At 36.2% G+C, this 13,143-nt stretch overlaps 2 protein-coding genes across 6 annotated transcripts; one reads left to right on the top strand and one right to left on the bottom strand.

Moving 5' to 3' along the window:
• Positions 1 to 618: 618 nt before the first annotated feature.
• On the top strand, positions 619 to 9,802 carry LOC107413416 (pumilio homolog 1). Of its 2 annotated transcripts, XM_016021362.4 has the most exons (9): positions 624 to 1,782; positions 2,565 to 4,126; positions 4,222 to 4,363; positions 4,504 to 4,611; positions 5,179 to 5,391; positions 5,557 to 5,667; positions 6,592 to 6,786; positions 8,260 to 8,434; positions 9,333 to 9,802. In XM_016021362.4, the coding sequence occupies exons 1-9, from the start codon at positions 1,138 to 1,140 to the stop codon at positions 9,371 to 9,373; spliced, it is 3,192 nt and encodes a 1,063-aa protein (XP_015876848.2). In that variant the 5' UTR covers positions 624 to 1,137; the 3' UTR covers positions 9,374 to 9,802. The 2 variants fall into 2 exon arrangements, with proteins under 2 accessions (XP_024927113.2, XP_015876848.2); XM_025071345.3 differs by lacking the exons at positions 6,592 to 6,786; positions 8,260 to 8,434; positions 9,333 to 9,802 and adding an exon at positions 6,124 to 6,290 and having other exon boundaries at positions 619 to 1,782.
• On the bottom strand, positions 9,433 to 12,559 carry LOC107413397 (oxoglutarate-dependent flavonoid 7-O-demethylase 1). Of its 4 annotated transcripts, none has more exons than XR_003055165.3 (4): positions 12,178 to 12,559; positions 11,810 to 12,078; positions 11,317 to 11,648; positions 9,433 to 11,154 (listed from the first exon to the last, which is right to left on the bottom strand). XR_003055165.3 is itself a non-coding variant. In XM_048469409.2 (3 exons), exons 1-2 carry the CDS (start codon positions 12,463 to 12,465, stop codon positions 11,899 to 11,901), a joined length of 468 nt encoding a protein of 155 aa, XP_048325366.2. In that variant the 5' UTR covers positions 12,466 to 12,559; the 3' UTR covers positions 9,433 to 11,154; positions 11,317 to 11,898. The 4 variants fall into 4 exon arrangements, 1 of the variants encoding a protein (XP_048325366.2); XR_009640116.1 differs by having other exon boundaries at positions 11,317 to 11,720; positions 11,822 to 12,078; XR_003055164.3 differs by having other exon boundaries at positions 11,822 to 12,078; positions 12,178 to 12,557.
• Between the last annotated feature and the right edge of the window lie 584 nt (positions 12,560 to 13,143).

The following is a 13,143-nucleotide window of genomic DNA, read 5'->3' as shown; positions in this document are numbered from 1 at the left end:
AAATTTTTCTATATTGATTGTGTTAATCTTATTACCAAATATATATTTCCATAAAAAAATATTACCAAATATTTATAGTTAGCAAAACTTAGAACATGGATGAACATTGTTTTATATGTGACATTAAAAATATCCCAAATTTAGGGATGACCTTTCTTTAGTAGAAATTCAATCAAAAATTTCATGAGACATCAAAATTTATTTTCATTAGTAAATGGTTTTTGATTCAATCTATGTATAATTTTCATCGAACAAAAAATAGTCATATTCTTTTGGTTTATTTTTCTTGTAATCCAGTTTTTTGGGGCTATTAATAGTATCCATCGTCTTTTTGCATCTTAATGTAAAATCTCAATACTAATTTTATTAACATTAGACGGTTTGGAGAGCGAGAAAATTTTTCCACAAGGAGGAGAATTAAAAAAAATAAAAAAAATTGGGCTTTTTTCTTGACACTAGAGAGAATCTATACATCTTGGAATTTCCTTTTCAATACAAAGAATCACTGCAAAACCATATAAAATAAGCAACGTGCCCATGTATGATGTATCCATTTAGTGTATCTAAATTATACAATAAGTAGTTAAAAAAAAAAAAAAATTCTAAAATGGAGAAAACTAAACATTAAATCAACAGACAGAGAAGTAAAACCCTAAAAAACCTCCTTGCAAGAACAAATCCCTTTAGAATCAATCTCTGCCGTCACTCATTTTGTCCAACGGTCCAGATCCTTCCACTGCTCGTGCTTATCACTCCCTCTCTTTCTCACTTCACTGTCTCCCTCCTCCTCTTGTCTCTCTTCTCTCCCTCTTTTTGTTTCTGTAAAAATGGCTGAACCCATTGTCGATCATCTAAGCTCCCTACTGGCAATCCGATCCTTATCTTACTGAGCAAATTCTAACCCAGTAGAACAAAATCCATTCTAACAAAAACCCAAAGCGTAAATTTTTGTACTTTTTGTTTTTTGGTTGGGTGAAAATTTTCAGCTATGGGTTGGTAGTATTTGATCCCAAAAACCACTCTTTGAAGCTTTTTTAAACGTACCCATCTGATTTTGAACATATTTGAGCTAATCCCCAGCTCAAAATTTCAATCTTGAGGCGGTTTCATTGATTTATTTTTGTTTTGATATATGATATGGTTACCGATACTTATACGAAGATGATGTCCGAGATTTCGATGCGATCGATGCTCAAAAACTCCGATTATGGGGAGGATTTGAGCATGTTGATCAGGGAGCAGAGGAGGCAGCAAGAAGCGAGCGAGAGAGAAAAGGAACTCAACCTGTATCGAAGTGGGTCGGCTCCTCCCACAGTTGAAGGTTCTTTGAACGCTGTTGGGGGGTTGTTCGATGCCTCTATGCTTTCGGGTTTCAAGAAAGATGGTGGGAAAGGGTTCGTGACAGAAGAGGAGCTTCGTTCGGATCCCGTTTATGTGAATTATTACTATTCCAATGTAAATCTCAACCCGCGGCTTCCTCCTCCGCTGCTTTCCAAGGAAGACTGGCGTTTTGCACAGCGATTGCAAGGTGGTGGTGGTGGCGGCGGTGGCGGTGGCAGTTCGGCGGTGGGAGGCATTGGGGATAGGAGGAAGGTTGGTAAAAGTAGTGGTGAAGGTGGGAATGCAAATAGGTCGCTTTTTTCGGTGCAACCGGGGGTTACAGGGAAGGAGGAAACTGAAGTGGAGTCAAGGAAAGGTGCAGCTGAGTGGGGCGTTGATGGGTTGATTGGGTTACCTGGGTTGGGACTTGGGAGGCAGAAGAGTATTGCTGAGATCATTCAGGTGAATTGATACTCTTTTTTATGAATTTGTTATTTCAATGTTGATATTTGTAGCTACTTCGGGTTTTTGGAATCTGTTATGTGATTACTTAATGTTATCGGTCTTGGTGTTTTGAGTATGGTGTTATTATTTTTGTGATGGAGAGGCGTACATATACTGTGTTTTGTGATTTTTAATGCTCATCATTTGATTCGCATTTTGACATTGTTTTTCTTTCACGATAGTCACTTTATTCTGTTGTAGTTCTTGGATGTGTACTTTCTAAGGAAGAAAGCCTATGAATAGTCGGTTTGGTAGCGCCTATGAATGGTCTGAATTTTTTGTTAATCGTAAGACGTGATAGGTCCTGAAAATGCTGTACTTGTTATCTTAGGATGTGGTTTCTTTTGAGACTTTAATTTTCTAAAAGGATGAGTATTTTTTTTGGATACTGATTCTACAATGGGGTGTTATGAATTGGTACATGCTTTTTTGAATGTCATATTTTGTGAAATGTCAAGTTCAACTGGGATGAAAATTATTTGCTCGTGCTTTGATTAATGTAGGAATTTGGAGCTAGTTTAGAGGATGTTGATGTTCCCCATTTTATCCCTTTCTTCTTTTGAGATGGTTTGTAGGTAGACATTTTGGCTTGCATTTTTAAATTCCTGAGCTTGATTGATATCATGCTATCAGTTATGTATACAAATTAGCCCCTATTTTGCAGTTTGTTTATTGAAGTTAACATCTCTATATGTATTTGTTTCTTTACTTTTGTTTTTGTTTTCTTTTTTGTACTTTAGGATGATATGAGTCATGCAAAGTCTGTCTCAAGGCATCCTTCTCGTCCAGCCAGTCGCAATGCATTTGAGGATGGTCTTGAATCTTCAGAAGCGCAGTTTGCTCATCTGCATCATGATTTGGGATCTATTGATGCTTTGCGCTCTAGTGGAAATAAGCAGGGTATGCCTGCTGCCCAAAGCATTGGTGCATCAGCTTCTCATACTTATGCATCTGCATTAGGTGCTTCCCTGTCAAGAAGCACCACACCTGACCCTCAGCTTGTAGCTAGGGCTCCCAGTCCTCGCATTCCACCTGTTGGAGGAGGGAGGGCTACCTCTATGGAAAGAAGAAGTGTTGGTAGTCAAAACTCATTCAATGGTGTCTCACCTAATATTGGTGAATCTGAAGATCTGGTAGCTGCTTTATCTGGTATGAATCTGTCAACAAATGGAATGATAGATGAAGAGAACCAAGCACGCTCTCAAATTCAAAATGAGATTGATAACAGCCATAACCTCTTCAATTTGCAAGGTGATCAAAATCATATCAATAAGAATTCATATTTAAACAAGTCTGAGTCAGGGCATTATCACATGCATTCTTTTCCCCAGTCAGCTAAAGGCTCTTACCAAAATATGGGTAAAAGCAGTGGGGTTGGGATGGAACTGAACAACTCTTCCTTGATGTTTGATGAACAAGTGGAACTTCACAAATCTGTTGTCTCTTCTGCTAACTCATACTTGAAGGGACCCTCTACTCCAACTCTTAATGGCAGAGGAAGCTCGACCGCCCACTATCAAAATGTAGAAAATACTAATTCTTCATTTTCAAGCTATGGTCTAGGTGGGTATGGTGTTAGTCCTCCATCTCCATCTGTGATGGGAAGTCCGCTCGGGAGCGGTAGTTTACCACCCTTATTTGAAAATGCTGCTGCTGCTGCATCTGTAATGGGTGGTGTGGACTCTGGAGCATTTGGAGGAGGCTTGGCTTTAGGCCCTAATATGTTGGCTGTAGCAGCTGAACTGCAGAATATGGGCAGAGTGGGAAATCACGGTGCAGGGAATGCTCTTCAGGTGCCACTGATGGACCCATTGTATATGCAGTACTTGAGATCAAATGAGTATGCTGCTAGTCTTAATGACCCCACAATGGAAAGGGAAGGCATGGGTAATACGTATATGGATTTATTTGAACTCCAGAAAGCTTATCTTGGCACATTACTTTCCCCTCAGAAATCACAATTTGGTGTTCCTTATATTGGTAAGTCTGGGAGCATGAATCATGGTTATTATGGAAATCCAGCATTTGGTCTTGGGATGTCCTATCCTGGAAGCCCATTGGGTGGTCCCCTTCTTCCGAACTTGTCTGTTGCATCAGGTAGTCCTGTTAGGCACAGTGAACGCAATTTGCGCTTTTCTTCTGGAATGAGGAACTTGTCGGGAGGCCTTATGGGAGGTTGGCACTCAGAAGCTGGTGGAAACTTGGATGAAAGTTTTCCCTCCTCTTTGCTAGATGAATTCAAAAGCAATAAAACTAAATGTTTTGAACTCTCAGAAATTGCTGGCCATGTTGTTGAGTTCAGGTATTTATTGCATTGCTTGTTGTGTCTTTTTCTTTTTAAGTTATAATCTCACTTCTAGAAATATTGTTCAGTATACTAATATCTTTTTTGAGCAGTGCTGATCAATATGGGAGTCGTTTTATTCAACAAAAGCTTGAAACTGCCACAACAGAAGAGAAGAACATGGTTTTCAATGAAATTATGCCCCAGGCCCTTTCTCTAATGACTGATGTGTTTGGTAATTATGTAATCCAAAAGGTACAGGAATTTTAGGCTCTTTTGATTATATGTGCTAAATATATGTGTGTATTGATGACTTTAAGCAAGCCCAGAGTATGTAGAGTGGGGAAAAAGGGCTGTCTTCTGAACACAGGTTAATTTTTATTGTTTGACTTCAGTTTTTTGAGCATGGAACTGCATCCCAAATAAGAGAATTGGCTGACCAGCTCACTGGGCATGTGCTGACTCTTAGCCTTCAAATGTATGGCTGCCGAGTGATCCAGAAGGTATGTTTAGTCAGTTGGCCCACGTTTCTAACAAGTTGTGTCCAGGTCAATATCTCCTGTGCTTTATCTTGGCTTCCTGACGTGATCGGCAACAGGCTTACAGCTTACTTTTATCCTCTTGTGTGTACTTGTTTTGGGTACACAAGCTAAATATGTCATCTAACTCATACGATTTTGTTTGTTGGAAACTGGGCTTTTAGAAGGGGGCTAGCTGCCTTCTGAAATAATGATTTGTATCAGTAGGAATTATCTCCTTGTCAACTCTTACTGCTTTTTCCAACGTCCTAAAGTAGGTCCATTACTTTAGGCCCTTTGGGGTATTTTCATGTTTGAATTTCATTACCTACAAAACTTTGCTGTTCTTGTTTTCCGTAAAGAGGACTGTGGTATCAGCTATCTAACTTGTTGAATCTCAGTAGTTTAGGAAAATGCATATTTTTATTTATCTTCAGGTCTTAATTCAATCTCCGTAAGTTGTCTATATAAATTATATTTAAGTTTGATAAGTAGATGCTGACAGGTCTGATTGTGCAATAAAACCGTATTTGCTTTGGTTTCAATGTCCAGGCTATAGAAGTTGTCGATCTGGACCAGCAGACTAAAATGGTTGCTGAACTAGATGGTCATATTATGCGCTGCGTACGTGATCAAAATGGGAATCATGTCATCCAGAAGTGTATTGAATGTGTGCCTGAAGATGCCATCCAGTTTATTGTTTCAACTTTTTATGATCAAGTTGTTACGCTGTCAACTCATCCATATGGCTGTCGTGTCATACAGGTTAAGAACAGTTGTTAATTGTGTGCACATGGATATGCAAGCAACAATTTTACATATGATTACATTTCACATGTATTTGTTTAACTATATTGGATGAAATGCTCTGACAAATGATTAATAATATAAGAGTTTTAATTCTGATGTGGTATATCTTTGATGTGACAGAGAGTCTTGGAGCACTGTCATGACCCCAAAACGCAGCATATAATGATGGATGAGATTTTGCTGTCTGTTTGCATGTTAGCACAAGACCAGTATGGAAATTATGTCGTTCAGGTTAGTCTTATTTCTTCTAGGATGCTCTTTTACTTGTCACTTCATTTTCTTTCAATTGTGGTTTGTGATGTTGCTTTTCATCTACAAGGTGGGTTTATGAAAGTATGATGGTGGTAAATACATGACTCTGCTGTCTAATTCTGATATCATTATGTTAAATTTGGAAGGATTATTCATACCTTATATTTATTTATTTATTTTGAATTGCTATATAACTTATGTTAGGAATACTAAAGGTAATTCAAAAGTATATTTTCTCTTTTTTAGCACCTTTCTTTTGTACTATGGTAATTTTGAACACTTTTTTTGCACTTCACTGTTAGATGCATTATCATTGTCATCTTTTGCTAGTATTGTCCGACTTTGGTGATTGAGTGACTTAAAAAAACAAAAATCATGATAAGAAACACAGGATTATTAGAAATAATTACCTTCCTGTCTCTGATTCTGCCTCAGAACCCATTAGGTCAGGTTGATGATGGAAGTGGTTTTCTTCTCAGTAACTCTTTGGTCATTTGACTTTTCAACACCTATATCCTCCATGTTTAGAAGATTGGATTCCTAGTAAGCTACTAAGAAAGTGTAATCTACAAGTAAGCTGGAGCACCAGCTGAACCACGAGAGCTCATAACAAGGAGGAAACAATCTGAGCCACATTTCACATAAATTGATATCTTAAGTTTTGAGTCAAGGGCTGGCAGGTACAAGCAAATGTATTTAGCACCACTATGCTACGTCAGTGCAGATATATATATTTTTTTTGGTGCAATCATATATCATTAATAATTAAGTATGGTGATCCGTTTGTTATAAAATACATTGCGAGGACCCTTTGATTCTATGTATGCTAATAATATATTTGTTTACTCTCTCTCTCTCTCTCTCTCTCTCCCCCCCCATGAATTTTGGCATATAATTTTGCAGCATGTGCTGGAGCATGGAAAGCCACACGAACGTACAGCTATAATTAAGAAATTAACTGGGCAGATTGTTCAAATGAGCCAGCAGAAATTTGCCTCAAATGTCATAGAAAAATGTTTAACTTTTGGAACTCCTATTGAACGCCAGACCCTTGTGAATGAGATGCTTGGTTCTACTGATGAAAATGAGCCCCTTCAGGTTTGGCAAACAACCATATGTATGCTAGTTTTGAATCTGATGTGTTCAACATTTTGTTCACTTAATTTCACATAGTAGTCTGTACTTTGTAATATAATCTTTCTGCTTTTTATTATAATGTTTGTTGTCTCTGCATGTACCTTTGGTTGTCTTTTTGTCTTTGGTCAAGCTTGCATCTTATAAATGGTTTTCCTGAACTGTGAACAACAGATTTTTACTTCTGCTAAATAGCTTTATCCTTTGGTTTCTGTATTACATGTAAGTTTTAGAGAAGGGGCTGCTGGAACTTATATTAATGACATGGTTAGAGACTAGATCAGTTGAATACTGAACTGTAGTTTTCAGTTTTCAGATTGCCTTGGTGAGTTTATTACTCTTCATTTAGGATTTGTTAGACTCAGATTTGCATAATTCTTAAGGACTTAAAAACGTGTATGCGTGCACTTTTACTGTGTTAAACAATAATATTGCTCAAGAATAATTTGGATAACTGTTTTGTGGCATTCTGCAAGTGGAATAACCTAGCGTTAAGTATGCCTCTTTGGTTCCCCTTTCTCCTTTCTCTTATACTCTAGCAGTCTTAACAATTAACATCATGGGTGATACTAATGGAAGTTTATTTATTTATTTATTTTTATTTTTCAAAAAATTTTCTTTTGTTGAATGTACTAATGTTATAAAGTTATAGCATAGTGGATTCTCTAAGAACTAAAGGTCCTGTTTTTAAGGTCTTTGAGTTACTGGTATAACTGATGTGTAAAATGCATTAGTGAACTCTTTTGGTTTTGGGTCTATGAAGTTTTGTTTTAAATTTGACATGCTATTCAGAACTTCAATTGAACTGATGCCTACCTTTAATCTGATGCAACATTTTAAATCTTAAAGGTTGCCTTTTTTATTATGAACTCTTCACATTAGTTCTTTGATGGATATATATTGACACTCTAGAGCTTACTTTATAATTTATTTTGGAGGTTTTATATTATTTAAGGTTTTTTCAATTTTAATTTAGAGTTTGTTCATTGCAACATTTTAAATCTCAAGGGTTGGCTTTTTTATTATGAATTCTTCCCATTAGCTTGTTGATGGATATATATGGACACTTAAGGCTCACTTTTAATTTATTTTGGAGAATTTCATATTATACAAGTTTTCTTCAATATTAATTTAGATTTTGTTAGTTACTATTTTATTGTGGTGGTTTTATTTCCACTTTGGCTTTGACTGTTTACATAAATGGGCTGCTTGTATTAACGGGTTTCTCAGACAAGATAGTAGGATCTGCATTACTGGTTGAAACCCTATCTTCCTTCCTTCACTCCCTTCCTCGACTCTCTCCTCTCTGCTGGTTACATGTGGTTCAGACGTGATTTTAAATTGATGACTTTTGGTTGATTTTTTGTGATGTTACATGGTTTTGTGAATCCTTTTTGCTTTTCTTATTTGGTTCGGTTTCTTGATAATCGGATATAGGTGATGATGAAGGATCAGTTCGCAAATTATGTTGTACAGAAAGTGCTGGAAACTTGTGATGATCAGCAACTTGAACTAATCCTTAATCGCATAAAGGTTCATCTGAATGCTTTAAAGAAGTATACTTACGGGAAGCATATAGTTGCACGTGTAGAAAAACTTGTTGCTGCTGGGGGTACTCAATTCTTTCTCTTTCTTTACCATCTGTATTTCTTATTGTGCTTGTACTGGAGAATGTCACCGGTTCTATTGCAAAAATTAGTGCATCAAAATTTAATCTTTTTCCAACCTCGGTTTCTTAAGAGTTAACAATTAATTGTTTTCACCATAAAAAAAAAAAATAAAAAATGAAAAGTTTAACAATTAACTTTCAGTGCGCAATTAGTTTTTTTAAGAGTTAACAATTAATTGTCAGTGAGTATTTCTAAGGATTGAATTTGAAGTGCTTCCTAAATGGAGGTTTCTGTAGTTTAATGTATCCAAGGAATTGTTCAGAAAGTTATTAAATTTTGAACCCAATGTATGTAGATCTATTCTTTGCCCCCAAAAAAATAATTAATTAAAAGAAACTTTATAAACACATGCAGGTACGTCTTTTTATCTTTTCTTCCTTTTAGGTGATGTAGAAAGAACATTTATTTTTCATTAAAATTCAGGGGTCATTATTTGCTTGCCCTGTAATTCCTTGTCCCTTATGAAACATGGCATTTAGAATTGAAATCTTATTGACATTTAAAATTAGAATGATGCCCATGATATACAAATTTTAAAAATAATCGTTGGGTTCTTCTCTGCACCTAGATTTTAAAGATGTGGGTTTTTATTTATTTTTTAATTATTATTTTTTAATAATGACATACTGAAAAATATGTACAATTATCTTCTAGGAGATGCATACTTATCAGATTATTTTTTATCTTATTTATTTATTTTTTTTGACATGTAATATTTACATATTTTCAGATTGATATTTCCATGAGCTGTACTGGGTTAAACATTAACATTACGCTACTATATATCTTGAAAGCTTCATCCTGTCTATATAGCTAAACAAGATGCTTGTTGTTTTGCAGAGAGGAGGATTAGCATTCTGACGCCACATGCTACTGCATAGATGGCATAGGGAGCGGAGTTATTGTACAGCTAACTGAGAATAGTATGAGTGCCTCTCTCTTTCCTTCTTTCTTTATGTGTAGTAAAAAAGCTACATCCATTTTCAGATGGATGTAAGCTGATTGAAAATAAAATTTGATGGTTGTACTTAAAACTGTACATTGTTAGTTTGAGGATATACCTAGAGTCAGGCTAGTTGCGGCTCAGATGGTGAACACACCTGATGCCTTTGCAGAGGAGATAAAAAAATATTAGTGTACAAGTTTTAAGGGTGTAAAAAAAAGGGAGGAGGTAGTGAAATATGTGAAGGTGACTGTACAAAAAATGTTACCAGGTTGAGAAAAGCCTGTTTGTTGCGGAGAGTCCAGAATTTTTCTTCTTTATGGGATTTATTTATTTCCTAATTTAAGAAACTCTTTTTCTTCTGCAATTAGCTTTTTTTATATTTAAGTTGCTTGTTCAAATGGTATATATTCTCCTGGTTCGCAATTCTCTCCATATGTTTGTTTTTCCTTTTGAGTCTCCTATTGAATCAAAGTAATCTTGAGGTAGATTGATACTGTTTATATTACGATTAGGTAAGATAGATCAAGAGAGATTGAACTTATATTTTCCAGCTTCTATTGTATGCTTTTTATCTGTAATGGGTTCGATTGCCAAGTGAGTTAACGTTAATATTATTAGAGGCTAGGATTCAAAATCTCTCTGGCAAAGATCTACCTTAATCATTTTCCTGGTCTACAAATGGTTCTCTATGGCTATCCTGACTGAGGTAGTCAGCCAAGTTTCTTGGTTATCTAGATGAGAAAACCCACCAAGGAGTTTAGGCCCTTGCTCATGTTACGCCTGAAATTAGTATTTGGCTTTTGTCAGCCAAAACATTCATCCTTTAGGAAACTTGGTTTTCACTGTTCATCCTTAAAAAAGTCCTACATTCACATCCTATAGATTTCATGTTAATATCGGTTCCAAGTTCCTCAGTTAGGTTGCCCACTACATGTTATGAAATTCAGTATGTGGGATTTTCCTTCCATTTCTTCTATCCAAAGTGTATTCTAGGTCGCCACAATACTCGGTTCCTCTCTTGTGGGCGACCATGATCTTGTGGTATTGGTTCTTCGAGCCCAATTTCCATTTCGTACTCAATTGGCACAAATCTTACAACTGATATTCATGCTTCTCTATTGGCATTTTCAAGGACTCTGTTACTTAGAAACCAAGAAATCAGTAATCGTTGTGACTTCATTGGAGGTCGTTATTTGGTGTTTGCATCCTTGTTAATTGTTTTATGTAGATGCTTTTCCATCAGTTTTTTTTGAATGTGACGCCTGGGAATTGTTAGGGAAGTGGATTTTATCTTGCCAAAGAAACTTGCGGGCAAGCTTGATAAATGAGGGCTCAAAATGGCCTATTGTCCATTTTTGTATTCGCTACCCTGTAATCTCTGATTGATCAACGATTGGTTCTAGGAGGCAGAAAATAATGAAATTATATGATGCAACATACTATTATTGGTAAATGTCTTTTGTTTCCATAGTTTACATGGTAGCACTAGACAGGATTCAAGATTCCTTTTCTAACTTGAGAAAGCTGGTGTGAGATTTTCCATCGATTTTCTTCTCTAAAAACTCTTACGTAATCCTTTTTGTAAAGTCTTGGTCGATCGACCATCATTGATTCCACTGGTCCAATTTCAACCTCGTCATCTGGAAGAGTAACTGTTGCATTGGAAATTCTTGCTTTTTTGGCATTTGTGAAAGCTCTGTGCTCCATGCTCCAAGCCTGAGAAAACCAATGATACAATCTGTAATTTTTTCATACAAACGAAATGGAAAAAAGACATGTATACGAACGAAATCTTTCCAGTAGGAAAAAATGTTGAATGAGGAAACGCTATATAGGCTTCGAGTTCATTAGACTCTTTTGTGAGTAAACTGTAAGCACCTTAAAGAAAATCACCGAGGTTGACAGCGAATGCGTTTGGAATTGGCTTTACAGGGACCCATCTTTCTTTGTATTTAATATGAAGACCAGTCATATCATCATCATCATCCTGCAGAAGAAAGGTTATGGATCTTCCATCGGAATGTGGACTGAGATCAAGAACAAGGTCAGACCTGGATCACCACGTATAATAGTTAAACCTCATCGATTGTCTCATCACTCCTTGCAACCTTTTCAAACCATGTTTATCCAAACCTATCAACACTGAAAGACATCCAAAGATCTCCTCAGCCACTTTCTCTACTTGTTTCGGGTATTCATCGACTGCCTCTCTGTGTTAATAGACAGAAAACAATTGTGTTGGGTTAGAGAAAAAGATGAATGTTCTTCCATCGACTGCCTCTCTGTGTTAATAGACAGAAAACAATTGTGTTGGGTTAGAGAAAAAGATGAATGTTCTTCCATGGAAAACTTCCTAGATGCGAAGATGTACCAGGCTACATACTTGAAACCTGGTAGTGTGATTGTCCAGTACTTGAAATTTCGATGTTCGGGTGGTTGAGTTATCAAGAATGTAAAATGTCACACCAATCCAGTTTTTGATGTTCGGAAACCACATATGCTTTGGCCATATCCTTGAACATCATTCTCTGCCATTGCATACTTCTTTTTCTCGTCAAGTGGGAGATCAAAAAATGCTGCCACAGCAGCCTTCATATTGTTTAAAACCTCTACTTCCAGTTCCACACCATGGTTTATCAGCTAGTTTAAAAAAAAAAAAAACCACACATAAAATTGATCATGGCAGAGTTTCAAATATAGAAAATTTTGCAATAATTTGTTAAGATTTATATAATATACCTGGCAGAAACCCCACTCCTTGCAAGCAGAATCTAGCTTGCGTAGCTCATCTCCATCACCACTAACAAGCAAGGAGAAATTTATGACTGGAATATTGTCCAATATACCGGGAGAGAAGGTGGAATCTATTGGCCTGCCTTGGTATTCTTTTATATATCTTTCAGGAACACTCTCAGAATCATACTTCACCATCTCTTGGACATTTGGTACGGGTAAATATTTTCCCCAACCCACTTCCTTATCTACCTTTGTGCCTCCATTTTCAACTTTTACATTATTTCTATCCATCTTCAACTTTCAAAAATCAATACTCTCTCCTCTTTCTCTCTCCCCTTTTCGGATCTCCTCTTTTATCTGTTTGAGTGGTGGTACGTTGAAGGAAGAAGCTTCCCAAGGAAGCCAAGGCACACATCACTTTGCATAAGTCTTTTGACTATTATAACCCTTCACTGTTAAGTTTCACATATTTTCATTAACAGTTAGGGATATTTGTGATATTTCTAGAACCACAAGTCTAATATGGAATTATACCAAAGTCTGAAGGGTGTTTATGAAATTAACCCTAATAAATATTGGAGTTTTGCTCTTTTTGGTCATATCATCATAGATCATGGAGTTGCCATAAGACTTTCTGTGCTTATCTCCATAGCATCATTACAAATTAGGGCCTACATTCTATGTGAAGGAGAGTGCATTGGAGTTTTTTTTTTTTTTTTGGTCCCTTGAAATTTAATTTTTTTCTGGAAACTTTCTTAATTACGGTCTCGTAAGTTGTGATGAAGACAAATGCTTAACAATTGTTGAAAAGCATCATTTCAAGAATCAAACAGTGGAAGTTAAGCTATTTTATGGAAAATGGAAAATATATCTTAGATTATTCACAATCATATAGCCATTATATTGGTCGATCCAACATTAAGAAGTGAAAATAGGCTTTTGAAGAAAGAATATGGATGATTCAAGATT

The sequence above is a fragment of the Ziziphus jujuba genome, chromosome 8, assembly GCF_031755915.1.
Source record: "Ziziphus jujuba cultivar Dongzao chromosome 8, ASM3175591v1".
NCBI lineage: Eukaryota > Viridiplantae > Streptophyta > Magnoliopsida > Rosales > Rhamnaceae > Ziziphus > Ziziphus jujuba.
The sequence above is the reverse complement of the archived record's forward strand: the minus strand, read 5'-3'. Positions and strand labels throughout refer to the sequence as shown.

Excerpts from the sequence above, each read along its gene's own strand:
- LOC107413416 (XM_016021362.4), top strand. The coding sequence starts at position 1,138 with ATGGTTACCGATACTTATACGAAGATGATGTCCGAGATTTCGATGCGA. Across the intron at positions 4,612-5,178 it reads GCTGCCGAGTGATCCAGAAG|GCTATAGAAGTTGTCGATCT; the intron begins GTATGTTTAGTC and ends TTCAATGTCCAG. Across the intron at positions 5,392-5,556 it reads ATGGCTGTCGTGTCATACAG|AGAGTCTTGGAGCACTGTCA; the intron begins GTTAAGAACAGT and ends TTGATGTGACAG.
- LOC107413397 (XM_048469409.2), bottom strand. The coding sequence starts at position 12,465 with ATGGATAGAAATAATGTAAAAGTTGAAAATGGAGGCACAAAGGTAGAT. Across the intron at positions 12,079-12,177 it reads AGGAGTGGGGTTTCTGCCAG|CTGATAAACCATGGTGTGGA; the intron begins GTATATTATATA and ends TTTTTAAACTAG.